Raw genomic sequence first — 25,569 nt, forward strand, 5'->3', positions numbered from 1 at the left:
GTTTCCAAAAAGTAAAGGGACTGGCAGAATCTACAACAAATTATCCTTAATCAGGAATGATGGAGACAGCTCAAATCACCAGCACATTGTAAAAAATTTTTATTGTGGGCATTTACATCTTTAAAATCAGCAAACACCACAAAACCAGGGTTTGATTTGTTTGGACTTAAAGTAATGAGATGTGTGGTTAGGAGTTAATAATGGAAATTAAACTTTAAAGGTGTACTTTGGGTACATTCCCTTCTCCCTCTTTGAGAGAAGAGAGTTTTTATTAATAAAACAATCTGCTATTTATAATTTTACAAGTTTAAGCATCTGTGGAACTAAACTTAGTTGTTCTTGCACACAAGCTAAGAGGAAGAAAATGTAATTGTCATCCCTGACTCAATGCACTCTCTCCTCACCACAAAGAAAGCACAGACATTCTGGGTTTTCAAGATGTCCAAAAGGATGGTTCTAGAAATAGAAAGCTATTCCACAGTGGTATTCTCCTTCCTCAATCTGCATCCAGTTTCTGAATTTCTAAGTGTTTTCTGCTAGACAGCAGGTGCAATTACACAAGAGTCAGCTCACCTACACATCCAGAAACACAATAGACTGCATGTGAATGGACACAAATTGTTCCGCTAGCCCTAAATCCTAAGTCCCTACGCAATGGCCTAATTTTGTTTGAATCTCATAATATTTGAGTTGAAAGGGATCCCTGAGGCCTAATTCAACTTATTCTGAATAAGGATTCCATCTAAGCCTTATATTCCAAAAAGAACAAGTTCTACAGATAAATGAAATGTATAGTTTTACAGATGTTTCTCCCTTCTGCCATTTGTTGGCCTTGAAGAAAGGGGAGGGTCACATCTCTAAGCAATCCTTGACTGTTTTTCCCTTGCTAAGGACCTCATCCTGGAATCATCCCTGAGGAGTTATGTATACTGGGAAAAGAGAGGTGCAAGCCCTTAGTGCTCTATATCTTTTGTCAAGTGAAATAAAAGAAATAAAGATATAGCTGGTCTCAGTGTTTGCGTGAATATGGAAAGCTTTTCTGCCTATTGTGTAAAGACCTAGACACTTTTTTATTCAAATTTCATTATTTTTTATGATTAACAAGAATGTATTTTCTCTCCCTTTGTACTCTCCCCACCCTCCTATTCAACAATTTTTTAAAAGCCTTATTATAAATACAGTCAAGCAAAATAATTCCCACATTGATCATAATCAAAAAATGTATGCTTTATCTTGCATTTGAAGTTCATCATTTCTCTGGCAGAAAGTGGGGAGATGCATTTCATCAAGAACTTTTTTTAAAAAATGGAGAAAACAAAAAAGGAGCTATTTTTTTTTTTTTTATGAATAAGATAACCTCCTATAAACTAGTTGAGGAATTTGTGAACCTGGGAGTTTCTTTTCCCAGGAAGAGAAGAAAAGGAAAATAAAAAAAAAAAATTTAAGAGCGACAGCAGCCAGTATTAGAGAAGTGACAATTTCATTGTACTCTGCCTCAGTTGAACCACATTTGGGGTACTGCAACAATGGACTCTAGGAAGAATAGTTATCAGCTGAAAGAAATAACCAGGATGGTGAAAGTCCTGGAGATCATGGCATCCACCCAAGTGGCTATGAGCATTTTTGCTGTGGAAAGCATTTCTTTGGTGGTAAAAATTCCCTCACAAGCCAGAGTTGTGATTCACACCTGTGACAGGAAACCAAACACTATTCATTCTCTTTACTGACCCTCTTAAGGACACTGGAATGACAAGACAAATGAATTTTTTCTTGTTCAAATTTTTCTTGTTCAAATATCCTCATAATTCCTGAAATGAAATGATGGTGATTTGCAGTTTCACGAAGCTAAAAATGTCTCCCTAAGACAGTAAGTGCACAAATGACTTGAGGTGAACAGGGCAGGCACATACTAGAAGAGCTGTGAGGAAGAAGAATTCCCCTTCCGGGCATTCGAGAATACTTCTTGGAGGAAGCAGCACCAGAGTTGGGCTTTGAAGAATAGATAAAATTTCAACTTTTCCCAGAGTTATCCCCTCAGGAATCCAATAACTGTCTATTGCTTATCCTCCCTTTCCCAGAGGCAAAATTAAGCCCCTCCAGTCAGTTGCCAGCAGAATACTCTTCTCTTCCAGCTATTTCCCACTTCTTAAACCTTAAGCATCAGCCTTGTCACCCCTTCCAGGTTCCAAAAGTCACAAATCCCACAGCAATGTTCTTTAAAAGAACAGTCATGTAGTAAACATTCTCCTGACCCTCTCATTGTTGGAAGCAGAAGCCCAAGCAAAACGCCCAAATATTCCAGTGAGATTCTTGAAGAATATGTGAGTTAGGACAGAGATGATTTATACCCCAACAGATCTTGGATGAAGATCTAAGAGTCAGCATGGAACGGCAGCTCTTGGCTTCCTCAGGTACTTCTAGAGGAAGTCCAGATCAGAAATATTTCTCTTGATCTTGTGCCAGACATTTCCATTCCATTGCAAGTAATCTATGCCATTTCAAGGCCTAGGATGTCTGGGGCAACAATGCCATATACAATGGGGATTGCTTCTGTTTCTGTAATACCAAAGGTACTCTTTAGAAATGAGTTCTTGTCAAATGAGACTCTACCCTTTGCAAGCGACCTCAAATATCTGCCAGACATTTGACAGAAAGGTGTCTGCCTAAACAAAGGGCAATCTTTCTGAAGTGGACAGTACTAGGGATTAATCTCTGAAGATCCCTCAGGACCCTCCAACAAAATGGCCTCTTTTTTCTGGTTTGTATAATTAACTTAAGGATCATATAAGGTCAGTGACATTAGGAGCTTGGCTTATCTCTGGATAGACAATCTGCTCAGTTTGTGTATTAATAAGTATCCTGGGCAGCTAGGTGGTGCAGTGGGTAGAGCACCAGCCCTGAAGTCAGGAGGACCTGAGTTCAAATCTAGCCTCAGACACATAACACTTCCTGACTGTGTGATCCTGGGCAAGTCACTCAGTCACTTAACCCCAAATGCCTCAACAATAAATAGATAATTAAGTAAATAAATAAATGACAGACAGATATCCTGATAACAGCTTTGACTGGAACTACTATTATCTTCACGAGGGTGGGGCACAAAAGTTTTGTGAAAACTAAAAGAAAAAAAAAAACATTGCATATTTGACAAACTTACAAAACTAGACGTGACTACGTTTCAAGAAAACTATTAACTATGTTTAAAATGACTGTACCTATATAGCCTATATCAGATTGCTTGTAATTTTGGGAGAGAAATGAGAGAAGGGAGAAGAGAAAAATTTGGAACTCAAAATCTTACAAAAATGAATAATGAAAACTATCTTTACCTGTAATTGGAAAAATAAAATACTATTGAAAACTATTAATCCCTAATGAGTAAGAAAAAAAGGATGAAAATAAACCATAAGTAACGTAAAAGTTTCTACTATTTAATGATAATAATGCTAATATTAATATAACCCTTAAGGTTTGTAAAATGCTTTATACACAGTATCTTCATTTGACTTTGATCTTCCCATCAGTTCTGTGAGGTAGATGCTACCAATACACACATTTGGAGACTGAGAAAGGTTGAATGACTTGCCCAGTCACCTATCTTATAGTATCTAATGAAGGAATTGAATTCAAGTCTTCCTGTCCCACATCCAGCACTCTACCTCTTGCTCTACTTTTCAGCCTTAAGACTCCTTGGGAGGGGCAGCTTGATGGCACAGTGGTTAAAGCACCAGCCCTGAAGTCAGGAGGATCTGAGTTCAACTCTGGTCTCAGACACTTAACACTTTCTAGCTGTGTGACTCTGGGCAAGTCACTTAACCCCAACTGCCTCAGGGAAAAAAAAAAAAAAGACTTAGGAGGGGCAGCTATATGATACAGAAACTAAGGGAAACATTCAAACATGAAAAACAAAGCGGCATATGAGGGAATCACAGCCAGGAGGCCTTGATTCAAATGCATACTCAGGAATACTTCCTAACTGTGTAACTCTGGGCAAGTCACTTAACCGCAATTGCCTAAAAAAGGTTTTTTAATTATTATTTTTTTAAAAAAGACTTCTTAGGAAAGAAGATTCCCAAAATGGGGGTTCTTGTAATCATAGCAGACATTAAGCAACAATAATAACAGAAACATGGCTTTCTTTCTTCGGCAGAAAATCATATACTTAGCACCTCAAATGGTGAGGATGGGTCACAGGCCTCAAAATAAACTAATAACTAATGTAAAGAGAGGCTACCCAATAGATCAAGAATATAAAATTCGTTTGGTTCCTCATAGCCTCCAATTCTAATGTTTGTTCAGCAGGCTTTTTCTTCCTGATTGAAAAGCAGATGCAGAAAACTCTCCACCACCAATGAAAGGGGTAACTTCACCTCTAAACTAAAACTTTAAGAGCTCACAGAGATTTAGAATTGAATGCAAATCAGGAAAGTTGTCCTGGACTAATTTATTTAAACTGCATTTGTCAACAGCCACAATTGTGAAATATCTCAATATTCCAAATTCAACACAGGCAAAAATATGTAGCAGATTTATTACCTCTGGATAATTACAAAAGTTGGTATCATTTCTCAAAGATCTTGTGGCACACCAGCACTATCACTGGGGCAAGGATACTTCCTGAAGCAAGCCCCAATGGCCCAGAATGCAATCCAAGATGCATAAAAGATTAAAAAAGTAACAAAAATATTCAAAAAGTGTGACTAACTGCTCCCAGGGAAAGAAGTGATCTTTCATTGATAACCAGCTGAATGCATTGGATGATCCTAGTCTGCTCCTTGGCACTTGAAATAAAGCATTCTCAGTTTAATGTCTGATTGTCCTACATGACAAAGATGATGGGAACTATAACTAGATCCTAGAGTTGTGATGCTAAAGGTGCTAGACTCCAGTGGTCATATAATCCAAGCACTTCTTTTTTATAGGACAGGAAAATGAGACTCAAAGTGATTAAGTCTCTTGTCCTGGAGGCCTCTTCCCACCATATAATATAGCCTTTGGTCTTCATCTAGTCCAAATCTCTCACTTTACAATTGAGGATCCTGAGGTCCTGAGAGGTAGAAATGATTTGCTAGTTAGTGGCAGAAAAGGGTCTAAAACCCAGGTGCCCCAATGGAAAGTCTGAATTCAGAATCACCTAACCTGGTTTCTAGTCCCAACTTAGGGTCTTTCGCTCCACTCGGTCATAGTTTGGGCCAGCACTGACTCTGAGTGAATGTATATAAAAAGCAATTGCTGCTGCTAAGGCCAGAAGTCTAGACTTCTTTTCCCTTCTTAAAGAGGCCATCCTTTACCTCGTCTCTTACCTAGTCTTAATCACTGAATGGGTAGTGCCTCAGTCAGACCTTAACCCACTGCACCCAGGGCATCTCTAGTTATCCTGATCTGTATCTTGTCACTGGACCAGATACTGGTCCACTGGACCTCCAGATAGTTCTGGAGGGGAAAGTGAAGCAGATGACCTTGAACAGCCCTCCCTCACTTAAATCCAGTTCACGTGCATGTCATGGTATCCCCTCCTTAATATCATGGTCCTCTTCAAGAACCAAGGACAAACAATAAGGGATGAAGAAAGTTTTAGGAGTACTTGGAGGGAATTTGGTCCAATACTGTTTCAATTAGATGCTCTACTGTGAAACACATTACTACCCCCACCCCCATCCCAGAGCAGAGAAATGCATCCAATTACATGTCAGCAAAATTATGGGCAAAGAATTTATCATGCAAGTACCCCAAAACATTTTAAAATCCATTCCAAATTATGGTTCTGAAGTCACAGGTGTCCTATGGCTTGAGGGAAAAATGCATTCCTAAAGCAGTCTGTGTATAATTAAGCTCAGTAAATGGAACTCTGTTTTTCTCCCCACTGATTTTCTAAAGTTTATTTTAAAGTTAAGCAAGCATTCTTACAATTTAAAAAAGTGTGTGTGGGGAGGGGGGGGAGGAGGAGCGGTGCTCTCTGGGAACCAAGTCAATGAATCTGTGTCCTGCTGGCATCTTGTAAAACCATGTAAGTAGCTAGATAAAACTGCACATAAGGCAAAATAACAAACACAGTCTAGCTCACCTCTTCCCCTCCTCTTTTTAAGAAGGCAGAGAAAGAATGTGAAACAGAGACAGCGAGAAACAAAAAGAGAAATAGGGAGAGATCTTAAGTGTTCCCCACACATAGAACTCCATTTCCCATCTCAGTGCCTTTGCATTAGCTGTGCCCCGGGTCTGGAATGCATCTCCTTACCTCTGCCTTTTGGAATAACTAGTTTCATTCAAGAACCACCTTCTATATTATCCTTTTCTGTCCCCCTAGCTGCTAACAACATTCCCTCAATATAATCTTGTCTCTATTTGACACAAACCTATATATGTAAGTGTTTTTTCTCCCTCTAACATCCCCAACCTCGCCCCCTTTAGTAATCTCCTTGAAAGGAGCTGTTTAGTTTTTGTCTTAGTCTTCCTTAACTCCTGGTAAATAATAGGTACTTAAATAATAAAAGAGAAAGCCAACCAAAGGGAAACCCACAGATCCAAAGAGGCAAGTTCCTATGATACTTTCACAAAGATAAGGGTCTTCATCCAGTCTCAGCTTATTCTTAAAGCAAAGATTATTTCTCAGAACACTAGAGTGCTACCTGGCTTGCATTTTCTCCCAAACTGAAGAGGGACTTGCTAACTTAATGACCCCGACTTCCCAAATCATGTAACCCTGCAGAATTCATTGTTTTCCAGGCCAGCATACTTTACCCTCCCCCTCCACACCTTTCCCCATAGGTTCCTAGGTTTTGTATCATGTAGGCAATGGAAGAGGCTAGCCACCCCTCTGGCAGTTACTTCAGTCCCCACTTCCTTCCTACCTAGCCTCATCTTCCACCTGGCAGCTTAATTCAGAAACATATGGCTGCTAAGTTTGGAGCTGTCAGAGCCACTGCTGTGCACTTAGAGGAAAAGAAATAACCCATTTTCCTATGTCTTTCCAAAGAGGTTCTGATAGGCAGAGGAAACACATTTATGATACTTATCAAAATTAAAACCACCCTCCTCCATCCCAACCTTCAGGTTGCATTTTTTTATGTAATAGTATTTTATTTTTTTTCCAATTACATGTAAAGAGTTTTTTTTTTAACAGACATCTTTTTTAAGATTTTGAGTTCCAATTTTATTTTCCCTCTCCTCTCCTTATTCAAGATAGCAAGTAATCTGAAATAGGTTTACAGATATATATCATGTAAACATATTTCCACATTAGTCATGGTGTGAAAACTCACAACAAAAGAGAAAAACCACAAGAAAGAAAAACAAAAAACAAAAACAAAAACAAAGGTGAAAATAATGTGCTTCAATCTGCATTCAAACTCCATAGTTCTTTCTCTAGATGTGCTCAATATTTTCCATCATGAATTAAAGAGCTAATTCTATAGTAACTGATCACACAATATTGCTGTTAATGTGTGCAATGTCCTCCTGGTTCTGCTCACTTTACTCAGCATCCATTCATATAAGTCTTTCCAGGTTGTTGGATTTCTTTTCTTTCTTTTTTTTTTTTAAGATTCACTTGCTCAACATTTCTTATAGACCAATAATATTCCATGACATTCATATACCACAACTTGTTCAGCCATTCCCCAGTTGATGGGCATCCCCTCAATTTCCAATTCTTTACCACCACAAAAAAAAAAAAAAAAAAGAGCTGCTACAAACATTTTTGTACAAGTGAGTCCTTCCCCCTTTTTTGTTTTTCTGGGATACAGACTTAGGAGTGATATTGTTGCATCAAAGGTTATATACATTTTTGTAGCCTTTTGGATATGGTCCCAATTGCTCTCCAGAATGGTTAGATCAGTTCACAACTCCAGCAACAATGTAGTAGTATTTCAGTTTTCCCCCATCTTTTCCAACATTCATCATTCTCCTTTTCTGCCATATTAGTCAATCCGATAGGTGTGAAGTGGTACCTTTGCATTTCTCTAATCAATAGTGATTTAGAGAATTTTTTCATATGACTATAGATAACTTTAATTTCTTCATCTGAAAATTCTCTTTTCATATCCTTTTATCAATTGAGGAATTACTTGTATTTTAATAAATCTGACTCAATTCAATTCAATTCAATGTTTTAGAAATGAGGCCTTTATTAGTAACACTAAAAATGGTTTCCCAACTTTCTGCTTCCCTTCTAATCTTGGTTATATTGGTTTTGTTTGTATAAAAACTTTTCAATTTACTATAATTAAAATGATCAATTTTGCATTTCATGATGTTTTCTATCTTTTGTTTAGTCATAAATTCTTCCTTTCTCTATAGGTTTGATGGATAAACCATTCCTTAGTCTTCTAATTTGCTTATGGTATTATATTTTATGTCTAAATCACATACTTATTTTGACTTTATTGGTATATAGTGGGAGATAATGGTCTATGTCTAAGTTCCGCCACACTATTTTCCAGTTTTCCCAGAACATTTTGTCAAATAGTGAGTTTTTAGTCTTTGGATTTATCAAACAGTAGATTACTATAGCCATTTACTACTGTCTTGTGTATCTAATTTATTTCACTGATCCATCTGTCTTCTGTGACCAATGCCAAATAGTTTTGATGACTGCTGTTTTATAATACAGTTTTAAATTTGATACAATGAGACCACCTTCCTTTGCATTTTTTCCACCATTAATTCCCTTGATATCCTTGACCTTTTGTTCTCCTAGATGAATTTTGTTTTTATTTTTTCAAGTGCTATAAAATAATTTTTGGTATGACACCGTATAAAGAAATTAATTTAGATAGAACTAACATTTTATTATATTTTCTCAACCTACCCATGAACAATTTTTAAATTGTTTACATCTGACTTTATTTATGGGAAAAGTATTCATATAGTTCCTGGGTTTGTCTTGGCAGATAGACTCCGAATTTTTTTTTATTATGTACAGTTATTTTAAATAAAATTTCTCTTTCTATTTCTTGCTGCTAGGCTTTGTTGATGAAATGTGGAAATACTAACAATTTATGTAGGTTTATTTTATATTCTGCAACTTTGCTAAAATTGTTCACTATTTAAGTAGTTTTTTAATTGATTCTCTAAGATTCTCTAAATATACTATCATATCATCTGCAAAGAGAGATAGTTTTGTTTCTTCATTGCCTAGGCTAATTTCTTCATTTTTTCCCCTTCTTTTATTGAGAAAGATAACATTTCTAGTGAAACACTGAATAATAGTGGTGATAATGAGCATTCTTGTTTCACAGGTGATCTTACTGGGAATGATTCTTGCTTATCCCCATTACATGTAATGTTTGTTGATGGTTTTAGATAGATGTTATCACTCCATTTATTCTTCTACTCCCTGGTTTTTAATACAAATAGATACTATATTTTGTTTTAAAAAAAAAAGCTTTTTCAGCATCTATTGAGATAACCATATGATTTCTGTTAGCTTTCTTAGTGATATGGTCAATTCTGAGGATAATTTCCCTGATATTGAACCAGCCCTGCATTCCTGATATAAATCCCAACTGGATATAGTGTATTATCCTGTTGATAAATTGATGTAATCTCTTCACTAATGGTTTATTTAAAGTTTGGGGGAAATTGGCCTCTAATTTTCTTTCTCTGTTTTGGCTCTTTCTAGTTTAAGTTTCAGCCCCATATTTGCATCCTAAAAGGAATTTGATAGTACTCCATCTAGTTTACTAAATAGTTTACAGATTGCATCTTTAAATGAAAAAAAAAATCAGAAAATGAACAGAGAAAAGATGAGTGATGTTACCTCTTATTATTCACATGTCTGTAACAGTTGGCTTCCACTTTCTCAGTTGTTCCTGACAATTCAATTCATTGTGAGCATTTAGGTGCCAATAAAAGCCTATAAATACACCGTGCTAATGACTAAAGATACAAATACAAAAAAAAGAAAACAATCCCTGCCCTCAATAAGTTTGCAATTTAAGAAGACAATACACAAAAAGAAAGCTGGCCTGGGAGACCTCTTTAAATGGAGGCTTTGGAAAGAGTTGTCTTCAGCCTCCCAAGGAGAGAGAACCTAATGGGATAAGAGTATTAAACCTGACACAATCTCAAAGAATGATGCAGTTTCTTAATGATGAAGTTTTTGGAGGTCTGATGCAGTCCATTTCAAAGGAATATCACCAGGTGTGAAATTTAAAAATGGCTGGTCTGGGGGCCTCTTTAATTGGAGACTTTGGAAGGAGTTCTTTGCTCTGCACTCTAGCTCTCCAAAGGCAAAAGACACAAACAAAATCAAAGTTGCTAACTTTTTTTTTAACCGGCTATAGGACATGAATGGTGATGATGACTATAACTTAACTCACAGAGTTATGAAGATTGAATGAGATGTTCTAAAAAAAGAAATACACTAAGTATTTTGTAAACCTTAAAGTTTACATAGATGTGAACTATCATTAGTAAATCTCACACACACACATAGGAGAACATAATGACAGGGAAGAGAGAGGAAAGAAAAGGACCAACAACTGAAAAGGAAGGGGGGTACCATTCATAAAAGGCAATCCACAGAAGATGATTTAAACTAGGAACTATTGGAAATTAGCAATTCCTAAAGGCAGAGAGGAGGGGCAAGAACATTTAAGATATAGGAGACAGAGTCTGCAAAGGTCTACAAGTGGGAGACTGAATGTCCCATATAGGGAGTAAGTAGTCCAGTTAGACTGAAACAGTTCCTGAGGGGGAATAAATGACATCGGTTGAGGATGATAAGAGAGCGTCACTTTGTGATGATCTTTAAATGCCAAACAAAGAAAGCTGTAATTTCTTCTTGAGGCAAGTGGGATTTTTTTTGAGCAGAGGCATGGTGCATTCAAACTTGTGCATGAGAGAGGGGAAAGCACTTCAGAGATGACCTAGTCCAATCCCTTCCTTTCACAGAGGAACATAGAGAAGCACAGAAATACTAACTTACTGGCCCAGAGGTCATATAAGTTTCAGAGCCCCAGGTACTGATTCCAAATCAACCATGCTTTCCTTTTCACTATATTCCACCATCATCTCCTGTGAAGTTGACAATGCAGACACTATTAGCCTATTTTACCAGTGAGGAAAATGAAGCTAAGAAATTAAGTGACTTGTTCAATCCATACTAATTAGTGGAAGTAATCTTGGTCTTTTTACTCTAAATCTAAATCAGTCATGTTTTAATTCTACCCCAGTTGACCCAAGATTCTTGGGTATGTGGTCAGCCCAAAATTCTCCATCACAAACAATTCAATGCAGTTCAAAAAATAATGTGGTTATTTTCTCTATTTTTGTTTTTATTAAACTTCTTTCAAACAATTTAAGCTGATAATGAAATTATAGCATTGGGAGTGATGAGCTGGATTACATCCTATTAGCATCCCTGTGACCCCCACAATCATAAAGATTGGACCTGGGCTTCTTTATTTTTTCTGAAGTTTTCATTTGGAAGGTTTGACTTCAGTTTAACAAAATGGGAAGTTCTAATTTAATCATTTTACTAAATAGTTCCTAAGGTATTACCCAGAACCAGCTCACAAAGGTATAATCTCATTACCTGCTTAATGAAATCCTGGTTTAAGCAATGGAGAAGCTTAATTTTATATCTTCACTGGATATCAGAATCTTTATACTCCTTCATACTCCAGGGAAGCCACTGATATCTGTGAACCTGCCACCTGGGAGTAGCTCATTAAATGATCTCTCAAGGGAGCAACACAGCCATGCCTGCTGAGGAGAACAGGCTTGCCAGTATCTTATTCCATTTCATACCAACCTTAAATCATTCCTAAACAATCAAGTTCTAGCTTCCAAAGTAGACCAGGTGGCATCTGAGGAGAGGCTGAAAACCACCTTGTGCAGCAGGTACAAAGAATGAATAAAAGGTAGTTTAATATACACAACCCATTAATACCTTCCTAGATTAACCACAGATCTACATGGAACAGCTTGAAAAAGCTTGAAATAGGTTAGTAGGAGGGAGATCATTGCCCAGGGTGAAATCAGTCGTATTATTAGTTTTGCACAAATTTTTTTCATGAATTCAATTTACAAATATTCAACTGAATTACTCAAGTAGTAAAATAAGTCTTGAAATCAAGAGATACAGATTTGGGGCCTCATCCATCAATTTATTTTGTTAACTTAGGACAAGCTACTTAACCTCTCTGAGCTCCAGTTTTCTTACCTATATAAATTACACTACTTACCTTAAGAGTTCTTCCGAGGATCAAATGAAATAATGTACCAAGAAATGTATAACCAGAAAGTATATAATCACCAGCAATTTTTTCTTACAGGGGAACACATGAGCATTATTTGCAGTTAGCAGAAAAGAAGCCAACAGATAGAAAAAGAGAAAAGATAGAAGTGAGGATGGGGATGAGAGTAACAATGATCAACCATGAAAGATTTAGCTACTTTTATCAATGCAATGATCCAAACAATCCCAAAGGATTTATGAGGAAAAAGTTATTCATCTCTAAGTGCAGACTGAAGTATATTGTTTTTCATTTTTTTAATTTATCTTGCTTTTTTGCAACATACTATAAAAATGTTTTGCATGACTTTATATGTATAATGGATGTCGTATTGCTTGCGTTCTCATTAAGTGGGGGAAGAGGCTGAAGAAAGAGAATTTGGAACCCAAAATTTTTAATGTGAGTGTAAAATTTTTAAAAATTAAAAAGCAGAAAATGGAGAATTTAATGGGGAAGTCATGAGCAGATGCTTTGGCACCTCTTCATCTGAGACTGGAGTGAAGGAGAAGATAGTGAAGTGATATATCTGAGCAACAGAAAAAGAGAAAGGGGTATTAGGAAATAGTTTGAAATTTTGCAGGGAATTATGGGACATGATCCTCACCTAAGAGAACTGGGTGAAAGGGTACCATGGAAGGCACTTTGATCATAATTCTAATATGCAAGTTCTAATAGCCATGCCATGCAAAGTTAGAATAAAAAGAATCTGAGAACAAGAATGACTTTCTACTCCAATTCACCTTTTTCCCCTAGCCCAAAAGTGCATAAGCTTCAGTGCATAGACATGGTGACACTAAAAATCTAAACTAATCAGAGAACGCCAGGAAATAAATGACAGAGGCAAAATTAGTCACTGTAGTATTTCTAGAAGTCAGTCAGTAGTCCATTAATAAAGCATCCAAAGCCAGGCACTGTGCTAAATTCTGGGCATATAAAGAAAGGTAAAAGATAGTTCCTATCCTCAAAGAGCTCACCAGATAATGGGTAGACAACTCAGAAACAACTAAATATAAACAAGATACAGACAGAAGAAACTGGAGATTAGTAACAGGATAAGGGAGCAGCATTAAGAGAAATCAAGAAAGTCTTCTTGTAGAAATTGACATTTTATCTGAGACTTGAAAAAACCCAGGGAAGCCAGGAAGCAGATATGAAGAAGACATGAGGAAAAAATAATGTAAGGAATCTGGAGATGGAGTGTCCCATATGAAGAATGGCCAGAAGGCTCACTCAATCTCAGAGTATGCAGAAATAAGTAAAATATAAGAAGTGAGCAATGGTGGGGAGGGGTGAGGTGGTAAAAGGTTTTGAATGTCAAATCTCTTCTTCCATCATTTGAATTTATTTTCAAACAAATCCTGTATAAGAGAGAAAATTCAAGTCCAAGGATTTAGGTGTATTTGCAGATGCCCGGTATAAGATGATTTCATTCTAGGTCTAAAGTTTCAGATCTCAGACTGAGAGTGGGGAGAGAGAAGGAAGAAAGAGGGGGATGGAAAAAAGCTAAAAGCTAAAACTGAAAACTTGGTATTAGTATTGGTAAAAATCAGGAAACTGGTTCCTCACAGAGGCTTCATGTAATGAAGGCAGAAAATTTTTTCTATTTTGTAATTTTTTGTATTTTTCTATTATGTAATAATTGTATTGGTAAAGATGGACTAACTGGATTTTTGTGATTTAATTTCCCTTCAGTAAACCAAGTGCATGGTTCCAAGTCCTCTTACAGGACCTTACAGTATTGTATTCCAGTATACTGTAAAGAGCTTATTGCCCAAGGGAGAGGAGATCAAGAAGTTGGGGGGGGGGGGGGGGAAATGGGGGAAGATATCCCAGATCCCACTGCTGTGAGCCAAATAGCCTGAGTCTTAATGCTCAATGTAAGTCCAGAATTTATGGATTGCCTGATGTAAGCAAAATTTCTCATTACACTATAATCTTTCTTTAGGATAATAAGTACAATGTAGAGGACCTCAGATATTGGGTAACTGAGAAAAGTTATTTGAAACAAAGATACTTACAGCAGAGTGTTAACTCAGTGTGAGTGATGAGATAATGGTTCTCTAGTTTACATATACTTAGTATGGTGATATATGGTTCTACAGTTGACAAATGCTCAGTGTGCTGTAGTAACTCCACTGAGTTAACACCTTATTTCAAGTATACTTCTCCAGAGTTCCAGCTCTCTACACAAATATGCATAAAAGAATTGTAGACGATATACCAGAAAGTTGTAGGTATTGAATATTTAACAATATCTTCATAAGTATGTGTATACACATAAGTAGATACCTATGTATAAATACACTTATATTACATATATATACAGATTTGGGAGTAAAAGAGACAGAAAGAAACATAATGGGCTGTTGGTAGGGGGAAGGGGGAGAATGTTGAATACACTTCTCAGCATCAAAAGTTTCAAATATTCCCATAACACATTGGCAATAGGAATGAATTCAAGATGTCAGGGGTATCCTCTCAGAAGAGAGGTGAAAGGCTGGTTAGAAATGTGGTATGTGCAGCCAGCTGTCACTGCTTTTTGGTCAGTTTTACTAGGGACAAGTCAGGATTGGGGAGATGTTGTACAAAGCATGGAGATGGCATATCAAATGTGGAAAACATCTAAGAGACTGATTTTGCTGGAATGTAGAGTGTGTGAAGGTTAGTAAAGAGGAATAAACCCCAAAAGGAAGAGTTAATGTGTAACATGCCTGGAAAAAGTAGCCTGGAGCCAAACTGGGAATGGCTTTAAATGCCAAATAGGAATTTGTATTTTATCCAAAGCATGTGGAAATAGCTATTATTTTAAAAATTGGCATTTTAAAACACATAGACATACAAATTCACAAACAATGTGTGGCCTTACTAATTTTGAGTCCATAATACCATCCAAAAAGACTCAAGAGCTTGTTGATACTTTATCCTCATTGGAACCAGAACATTCTTAGTACTAACATGTCTTTACTACCAACCATTTAGAAAATCCAGCACTCTGGTGAGACTGGCATAAGTGAAAATGGCTAAAGAGCCTTTACTGGGTTTTCCTGAACTAGTCACAAAGGGTGTGACCTAGACCCTGAGAGATAAGCTCATTGTGGAACTGCTGAGAGAGTATGTCTGAACCCAGTCAGACCAAACCCAGGGGCTTTCCACATTTGAAAAACTGGATGAGAACTGAGGAATGGGAAGTCTTCTGTGATGTTGAAAATTCTCTGCTTTCCAAGAAACCCCAGAACTGTAACTGGGTTTTTACCCTACCAGAAATACTCCAAATGCTTCTTTTTAAGCTCAGAAATGCTCTAGACCAATCCCCTCATCATACAGGAAATGTATAATGAACTTGTATAATGAAGTTGTTGTTCAGTGCTGTTCCATGTTACCATGTTCAGTTCTACACATACAGGTTTTAGAAGACCTTGTTGGTTGGAGAGGGGATGGGGGACAGCAATCAAGAACACGCCACAGAATGAACAATTCAAAGAACTAGGGATGTATACTAGCCTAAGAAAGAAAGACTCAGATGGGATATGACAGCTATCTTCAAATATCTGAAGGATAATGTAGAAGACAAGGAATATAAGAAGTCTTTATATAGGAACTCAGGGTAACAAAGGGTGTCTCTTGATTTAAGCTATAGCAAAAACTTGTTTGAAAAAGGAACATGAACTTGTCCAGGACAGTGATCTATACATCCCTAATTTGGAAGATCTATGTAATTCTCTACATTGCATACCAAAAGGGCCATCTGAACAATGATTGTCCATAAAATACTTGGGACAATGACTGGCATTTAGTAAGCACTAACTAAATTGTTTATCCCTTTTGCCCCGTGAAGCCTCCATCCTGATAGAGTCTATGCTGGCTAAAGAATCCCTTCTGGTTGGTCTTTACCTATACATAATGAAGCATCCACTAGCCCAAGTAACTTCCTAGACTAACCTAGAACTAAGTAAAACATTCCAGATTGACTTTTGACCAGTGAATGATCAAAGTTATCTGACCATGGTCATTGTGATTGATATCAAACACAATTCCAACATACTTTGGTTGAATGGCCCATGTTTTCTTCAAGAATGTCTATACTTGCACCCCAAACTCTTTTCTTAGCCTCTAAACAAATGCTAGGTAGAAGGTTTAAAGCAGGGGCAATAATTAGATGCTAGATCCCAGGGCATAATAAAAATGTACATATGTATTCATTTCAACTTGCACAGGAAAAAATTATTGTGCTCTATTTACAGAGATACTGACACACTAAAAAATAACTATCTTAAGATCTTCTTCGCATTCTGTACAATATTATTCACAGTGTGGTGCATCAAGCTAAGTTTATGGGACCACTGGCTTTAGAATTGAAATTAAATATTTAATAGATATTTAACCTCCCCTTTTATAGGAGAGGAAACCATTGCTCAAAAAGAAGTTACTTGCCCAAAGCCAAAGAGCTAGTAAGGTCATACAGAACCAGAATGTCTCTAGACATTATTAGCCTATTGGATATTAAAATGAGAATCATCTCTGATAGAGATCATGTTTAAGACATGGTACCAAAGAACATGTGACCCCTCTACCAAAAGCTTTAGGAAATGAAGGCCTGACTCCAGTCAGAGTGGGGTAGGTAGACTCTCCAGTAAGATCTGGTCAATCTGTAAAATTCTATGGATTAAAGGGGCTTCTGGAGGCCTTGGGTCTACTTTACAATCCTTCCAATTACTTGGCAATGACTTATCTTCTATCAAACCTGGGCAACCCACTAAGATTAGATCAAAAAATTTCCAGACACATCATTCTGCTGCTAGAAGTACCTTGAGTATAGGAAAAGGGAGAGAATGTCTTAGCTGCCCATTTCTTTGAATGAGGATTCAAAGTCACATAGTTGGTATAATCCTTAGTGGGCAAAGAGATCCAGGCACTTAATATAATAGTGTTGAATCATATCATCCTTTGGAGTGCACATTTGTTTGCAGAAGCTCCAAGGATTTAGTTTGGTACACAGTCAGCCTCTTAGCTTATATTATAGCAGACATATCCTCCACAGTTTTTGCAGATGTATTTTATTTTTTCAATAAAGAATAAGACCCTTAGCATAGCCCCATCAACTTTCTATGGAGAGAAACTTCATCTAACCTCCTCCTAAAATTCTCCTTCAAGTCCCACTTTGCCACTGGCTAAGTATGTGACATTAGGAAAGTCACCTTTCCTTTTTAAAGCTCAGGATTTTCTGAAAAATGAGGGAGATAAACAATATGATCACTTAGGTCACTTCCAGCTCTAACATTTGTCAGTCTACTAAAATCATTAGTCATTCTAGGCTCTTCCCTACCGATCTGTATGCATTTTCTGTTATAACTATTTGACTCTTTTTTAAAAATTTCACTGATTCCCTACAAAAATCCTTTCCTCCTGAAATAACCTGATATCTTTTAAACACACACACACACACACACACACACACACACACACACACACACACCCATGTGATAAGCCAAGCATCTACAAGACATCACAAATCAAGTAACTAGACACCTCCCCTGACAGCTAAGTGATGTGGGGGAAAGGTTCACTGAGCAGCTCAGTGAACTTGTGCCCAGACCAGGGCATATGCCTTTGACATCTGACTTGAAAGTATGTCATCCCAAGGTGGAAAACTGGCCTGGGCATTAAAGCTTATGAAACTACGTTCGTTAATAATCTCATCTAGAAGTGCATTCTTATGAGATCTGACTATTTACAAAAAGATATATGCCTTAAAAACAAGACAAAAAGCACCACCAGAACCCCTCCAGACCCATTTGGCAATCTAGTTCTTAAGACATAAGTAGGTTTTATTTTCTATTTGTATTCCACTCTTTTCTATTACATGTCCAGCAAGTTCAATGCTAACAAATAGCATTTCTACACATTTGGCCACAGGAAACAAAAGGTACTCTGTATTAGCTGCTGAATTTCATTGGCTGCAAAAAGGATTATTACTAGAAGAAATAGGGTGTATAATACCCAAATATAACCATGGGCCACAACCAGGGCCTAATTAGAGCCAATAATCCAATTTGTGAAGATAAAATAATTTTGATTTGCACTGCAGATTTCCATTGAGTCAGAACCAACTTCCATGTGTTATATTATCCTTGAATTATAAATCCAAATACATGTAACCACTTCTGGAAATTCATCATTGATTCCAATGAATGCCAACTGTACTTTTAGTTTCAGTAAAAAACCGAAATAAAATTGATGCATAATGATGGGAAATTTTAATGAAAGGATATGATCAAATACTATTATACAAATAAGCAATAACAAATGATGAATTCAGAGAAACACAGGAAGACCTAAATGCATTGATGAATAGTGACATAAGCACAACTAGGACAACATGATAACTACAATTATGCAATTGAAAATAACACTGAAAGACAGACAAACTGATTAATGACTTTACCTCAGAGAACAGATGGATGAAATAAGGTTTCCTCTTCTTAGTAAAAAAAACAAAAGAATATAGCAGTGAAATATTGAATACTCTTAGACCCTTTCATTTAATAATAGCATAAAAACTAAGGGGGTCATGACTGAAATAAAAGAATGCTTTTATAAGTCACTTTTCTTCATTAAGGATAATCGACAAAGAAGAGAGATGGGACTAGATTCCAGAGACAGTGAGGAACAGGAGAAAGAATGCTAGATTCTGAGCCAGGAACCTGATTTCAAATCTTGTCCATATTTACTAACTGACTTGGTAAGATATTCTTAAGATCATCCCAACGCTAGATTTTGTTATCCTGCTCTCTCTAAGGACCCTAATAGCTCTACAATTCTCTGACTCTATGACCATATCATTCAAAAAGTTCACAGCACGTGGTACTTGCAATCCCAACGAGGCAGGAAAAGCTTTGTCCTGGGTTATGAATGGAGAAACTGAGGCTAGAATATTTGAAATGTAAATCAGTTCATAGAAGAGTACTACCCAGTGAAGGAGATCTCAGTAGTTTTTTGATAATTAGATAATATTTGTATATACCTTGGCACAAAGCCTGGAGCATAGTAAATGCTTAATAAATGTTTATTTCCCTTATCTTTAATTTTAAATCCTCCTGACAACTAAGCCTCCCCTTTTTGAAATACTAATTATGCTGGGGGGAAAAAAGCCTACCTAATTATCCCATGCAAAGACAACCAGGAATTCGGGAGGGATTCCTGGGTTGGTATTATATAGCTCCCCTAGCTACCAGGCAACTGCAAATCCCCCTTTCTCTCTACTTAACTTGATTCAGGAATAATAGAGACTCCAAATCTTGAAGGCTAAAATTGGCCCAGATCTAAATTATGTCTTTTTCAGGTTGAAGTCTTTCACTTTTCAAAAATGCAGTTTATAGATTTCAGTGTCTCCAATTATAGTATTCAAGTAAAGAAGTCTTGACATTAAAAACTTTCTTCCAGGTCTCCCAATCACTTTCTACTCAATGGATTGGAGAAAAAGTTCTACAATTCAGAAAGCTGATGGGCAGTTTCAGTCTTTTTAAAAAAAAATTATAAAGAGTGACAAAAATCCTTCAATTTCTTCCCAATGTTTTCTTTTCCAAAGTTTAATTTTTTTATTTGTACTTAACATTTCTCCAGTATCTTCACTGCTGTTGCTGCTCATCTGTAACAGTAACCTTAGTGTTTAAAAGTTCAGAATTTCAAGGCAGCTCTTGTAAAGTACATTGTGTCCCTTTTCTTCTCTTTTAAAAAGTAGGTACTCACCATTTTCATGAAAAAAAAAATATATTAACTTGAGGGGTGTAAGAGTACATAACATTATTAGGATTTTTTTTAAATCGCATTGTAGTCAGAGAAGCATTTTTAATGACCAAATCTTGATGGAAAGTATGTAAAGTTAGGGGAAAGAGCATTAGATTTGGGATCTGAGGTCTTCATAGCAAATTCCAGGCTCAGATACTTGCTACATATGTATGTCTTTGGCCAAGTCACTTTAATTCTGTGACCTCAATTTCCTAAATTGTAAAGTGAAGCAACTGGACCATTTGACTTATTACAATTCTTATGAACTATACTGTTCAATGAAATAAATTAATCATTTATTAAGCCCTTACTGTCAGGTACTATTCTAGGCCTTGCACACAAAAAGCAAAAGCAATCCCTGCCCTCAAAGAGCTTAGATCTTGATAAGCAACAGATTAGATGGAAGATATACAGTAACACATTACTATTTTTTTCTTTAAGTCTATAACCATATGCCTACCAATCAATTCTTCAGACCAGCAAACTAAGAATGGTATCCAAATCTTAATAATTTTACAGATTTAAAGAGAGACCCCAAAGGATCACATTAGGACTGAAAAGATATATTCTGAAGAAGTTTCTGAATCTCTGTGAATCAAGTGAAGTAAGACCTTATCAGTAAAGACTCCAAAACAAAAAGTCCATTGTTGCCTGTGATGGCCCAAACCATGGATTAAAAGAATTCAGTCTCAATTTTTACTCAAACCTGTATTTGGAAAATTCGCTAAAAATCATATCAGTTGTTGAGTTTGGTTTTTCCCCCTGCTGTTAAAGCCAACAAAGAATTATGAGTTTGGTACTCTACTTGTGCACAGGACTTCTCCTTTAAGATAGAATCCGCTAGATAATCTCTGGGATTCATGTCAATTCTAAGATTATATGATGTGACAATAGACAATCCTCTTGCCTTTGGAACTTATAGTCTAATTGAAGACATGAAACAATTAACACACTACAAAATGGAATACAATTAGTTGATTTGGTAGTATACATGATATAGCATACATGTTATAAATGTTCAGAGTAGGAATAGATGAATGGAAAGTAGGACATTGAAGAGTCCTAGAATTTCAAAATTAGAAAGACTTCCATGACCTAGTCCAGCCTATATACCTAAGACAACACTGAACTCAGGAGAGAACTAAGTTCCAAAAAAGTAATTTGGTCAAGACCCTATGGTTCTCATCTAGGGGAGGGGATGGGGGCAAAGAGGGGAAAAGTTGGAACAGAAGTTTTTGCAAGGGTCAATGTTGAAAAATTACCCATGCATATGTTTTGTCAATAAAAAGCTATAATTAAAAAAAAAAAGAAACATTGGTTAGTTTTGCTGAACTTTAAATTTTTTTCTTTTTACTATTTTTCATATATGTATATATATGTTTACTATTATTCTTTTTGTTATAAGCTTTAAGTAACTTGGAGGGACTATATTAATGATAATAATCATAAGCCTTTGCACAATGCTTTAAGTTTTACAAACTTTATAGTTAACTCATTTTATTCTCACATTAACATTGGGAGATAGGTATTGTGAAATAGGTGAAGTGATTTGCCCAAAGTCATACAACTTGTGTCTGAGGTAGAATTTGAACTCAAGTATAACTAATTCTAGGCCTAGTACTGTCTACTGTTTTACTTAAATGCTTACAAAAAGACATGTGTTGATGTCAAAATTCATATAATTAAAAATGTATTAAAAAAAAAAAAAAAGGTCCTATGGCTCTTTAGTAGTATGGTCAAGGAAGAGAAGGCTTCATTAAAGAGCTGGAACTAGACTGAATCAAGTGCAGGAAAAAGATAAGAGACATTTCAGGTAAAAGAACTATGTTTCTCTACAGAAGAGAATAATTTATTGTAATTGCTAAAGATCAGAGCAAACCTATCTCCAATATTCTCTTGCACTGAAATGCACATTCTATTCTTCCCTTTTGTTCTTTACTTTTAAATCAAATGTTACTTACTCTTACTCTGACTTACCTCTAGTTAATTTGAATATTAAATGCCTAAAAGTACCCAGCAATCTGACAAAATAAATAAACAAGCAAATGACACATATCAAGAAACATAAAGACCTATAAGTTTAACCTATATGCTGGCCTACAGTCATTGCAGGTGCCTATGTAATAAAACTATGGCACACAGAAGGGCTTCTGCCTATGTTGCCACATCCTGCTCCCTTTTTAGAATGGGGGTGAGTAAACAAAAGAAGGTACAGGAAAACAAACCAATAGATGGGAGACAGCTATTTATAAGACTTTACCTAGCCTCAAGGAAAGAAGTGTGCACAATTTTAATACTCAAACTTCTATTAATAAGTTAAAATTCTACACACTTACACATACACATACACACACATGCCCCAAGAATATTGTATTTAACAAAAAGATTCCCCCTCTATTACTTAAATATCTGTTGATAAATTTTCACTGAAAATTTATTCTATTGACATTTATGCAAGGATCACAAGGATACAGTAAAATGTATTTCAAAAGTTTTAGTTGTAAGTTTTGAAGCTTACAACTGCATTAAGGCTCTTGGTATACCCTTTATTTAGCAAGAAGATTATTCTTCCATTTTTCCACTTCCTTTATTTATGGATTACTTTGTTAACATTTATGCAAAAATAAAAGAATCATAGGGTTCTCTAGTCCAATTCCTTCATTTCACAAAGAAGAAAACTGAGATTCAAAACGTATCACAAGGTCACACAAAGGTAAACCTGGGGATTCCAGTGCAAGTCTTCCATCAAACTGGACATCAAGTAGCCTATTCAAACTTCAAAGAAGAAGATATGGCTGAATGGTAAACACTCAGTTTATATTTGCAATTTCTATTCAAATCACTTTTAATGCCATATAAACTATAAAGGCTTTTTCCCCCCCTAAGAAAGCAAACTTCCTTAAAAAAAAAAAAGAAGAAGAAGAAGAAGAACAGGTTTAAAAGAAAGGAAAAAAGTCACCATTTATCTTGTTTAAAAAAATGTTCTGGAGGCTATTACTTTATTCCTTTCTGCATACATAGTTATAAAGTGTGTTAAAGAAATTGCTACAAAGTATCTTTTCTTCTTTAAGAAAAAAAATGGTATCACCAGAAAATTTTCGCTTCACTAAACATCAGGTACTTAAAATGCAAACATAGAACAAAAACATTTTAGTGTATTCAATTATTCACTACATTTCAGCATTGACTAGGTGTTCCACAAACATTTGTTTTAAATAGGGGATGCAAAATACATTGCTACGCTTCAGGGAAACGATTCAAAATTGAAGTTCCTGAATTCATGATACCTGTAGTCCAATGGGAGGAGTACAGAAATACAGGTAAATATAACACACAATTCATGGTAAGTGCATTACACTTCTAAATACAAACCGGATACCTACTGAATCTTTAAGTTTTCAGAGTGTTCGATCAAGCTAAGTAAACTACGGTAGCAATGAGAAGCAATTAGTCTCCATCAAGTCCATAAAAATATAGTTTTCCAGACGGCATAAAAGGAAAATTTTAAAACTATGCATTGGAAAGCTTTTGGTAACAAAAACGATTTCAGAATGCTAGGTAAGACAAGAGACTTTTGTTCCAAAATTTCAGCCCACATAAATTAAAGTCGTGGAATACTTTAGTACCAAGGGTAACGATGTTAATATACTTCTAAAAGACTTAGGAAATAACAGAACATTTTCAATTAAGAGAAAGAAAGTAAAGTGTCAAGAGAGAAGAAACTTAAATTGAAAGGTCTATAGGTTCTTGAATGCATTCATTACTCCCCCTCCTCCCTTAGTGCTTAATTTAGATATTAAATCTACAGTTTACTTACACTGTTTCTTGCCATTTATCAGCTTCATTAAAGATACACAGGAACGGGTCAACAGTAGAATAAATAAAGTTTAGTTCGGAGGCAAGTTGTAAACACGACTTGCAAATTTACATCCCAGAAAGTCTAGTTTGGAGACACCCTTTAGAACCTAACATTATATAACACAGGCTGCGTATTGTGAAATAACTCATTTTAGCCTACTAAACACTGTAAATTACAATCAAGCCACAAACTCCCAACCAAACCAAAGAAAAAAAAAAGAGGCTTTTCATTGGTCCGTATTGTCCCAGCCCACATGGTATCAGTGGGTGTGTCCCCCCGGGAAGACCCTCTGATTGGTTGCGTGGAAACACCATTTAATAAGCTGTGATTTGGGGGTTGTCAAACTACACACCTCCTGACTAGACGTTCACCAATAGACCAGTGAGGTTGCAGGCTACTCTGCAATTCAAAGGGCAAGAAAATCGTCAGAGTGAAGGGAGTAAGAGGCTGCAGCCTCGGGGAGTCCAGGGAGCCCGGTGAAGGCGGCCCCTCCTCCCAGCCATAGTCCCCGCAATGCATTCTTCCCAGCCACAAATAAGATAGCTCAAGCCCTTACGGACGGTAAATCCTCCTGGAGAAGCGCAGGCTGTCACCAGTAGTACCCACACGGAAAGCCGCCCGTGTAGTCCCGGGGTGGGAAGTGGGGGCACCCCGTGGGTAGTGCCGGATTGGGAGACATCTCCTAACTCCAACCCCCGCCCGGACTCCTCGCCCTCAAGCTTCCCCTCCCCCGACAACACTTACGCGGCCTGTTCTTCCTCCCCGAGTCCATCCTCCTCCGGAGCCTGCATTTCTTGGCCGGGGAATCATGGAGCGGGGTCGGCCCGTCGGCTTGCGGCTGGGGCCGGGAGTCCACACTGCCGCTGCTGCCGCCGCTCCCTGGACCCCGGCCACAGGGTCGAGGCTGCAGCTGTGGAGGCGCTGGTGGCGCCGGAGGCTGGAAGCCGTTGTGCAAGACGCCGTGTAAGACGCCGTTCACCACGGCCGCCGCACTGCCGGGGGCCCCCAGGGGGTGCGGGCGCGGGGCCGCGCGCTCGGGCTGCTGCCCTCGGTCTCCCATGCCGGAGCGGGCGGGGGCTGAATGGGGCAGCGTGGGAAGACAGGGCCCAGCTCAGACTCGTTTGCTGGAGGTCATTCTCGGTCGTTTTTATTTCCCTGGATCCTCCTCCCTGCGGCTTCCGATCCAGCCGCCGCAGAGCCGGCCCCGGAGGACGCCGCCGAGCCCTCCGCTCCTCCCCTCCTTTCCCCTCCCCCCTCTTTCCTCTCCTCTTCTCCCTCCTTCTCCTCCTCCTCCCCCTCCCCCCAGCCCCTCGGCCCCACTGCGCCTGCTTCGTTCATGCCAGCCCACCCCCGGGCTGGGCGCTAGGTCTCTGGCATGCGGGGGGTGGGGAGTGGGGGAGGGCGGCCAGTACCCTGAGATCCCCACACCCGGAGTGGCTGAAGTTCAAAAGCTTGTTCTAGCTCCCCAAACCTGTTCCCGCAACTGAGCATGCCCGGGCCTTCTCTAACTTGCCCCTCCGACAGCTTAAGTGGTCGGGGTCCCTGCCCCCTGCATTCCTGGGGACACGAGCTGGGAACTGTGTGGGTGTAGGAAAGGAGGTAATCTAGGAAGAAGGTGAGAAGAAGCTTTTGATTTCAAAGCAGGAAAGGACTCTACTTTTACTCATCTAGTTCAACTGAGAGAAT

At 37.6% G+C, this 25,569-nt stretch overlaps 1 protein-coding gene across 3 annotated transcripts in view; it reads right to left on the bottom strand.

Annotated features, from left to right (window-relative positions):
- Positions 1-25,069, bottom strand: part of PANK1 (pantothenate kinase 1) — a 65,487-nt gene extending 40,418 nt beyond the window's left edge. For 2 of the 3 annotated variants that reach the window (XM_051981615.1, XM_051981614.1), the window contains exon 1: positions 24,628-25,069. In XM_051981615.1, the coding sequence (XP_051837575.1) occupies positions 24,628-24,943 (316 nt within the window). In that variant the 5' untranslated portion in view covers positions 24,944-25,069. Of the gene's footprint in view, positions 1-23,841; positions 24,053-24,627 lie in introns of those variants that run through there. The other variant, XM_051981616.1, reaches the window with a different exon arrangement.
- Between the last annotated feature and the right edge of the window lie 500 nt (positions 25,070-25,569).

The sequence above is a fragment of the Antechinus flavipes genome, chromosome 2 (genome assembly GCF_016432865.1).
Source record: "Antechinus flavipes isolate AdamAnt ecotype Samford, QLD, Australia chromosome 2, AdamAnt_v2, whole genome shotgun sequence".
NCBI classification, from domain to species: domain Eukaryota; kingdom Metazoa; phylum Chordata; class Mammalia; order Dasyuromorphia; family Dasyuridae; genus Antechinus; species Antechinus flavipes.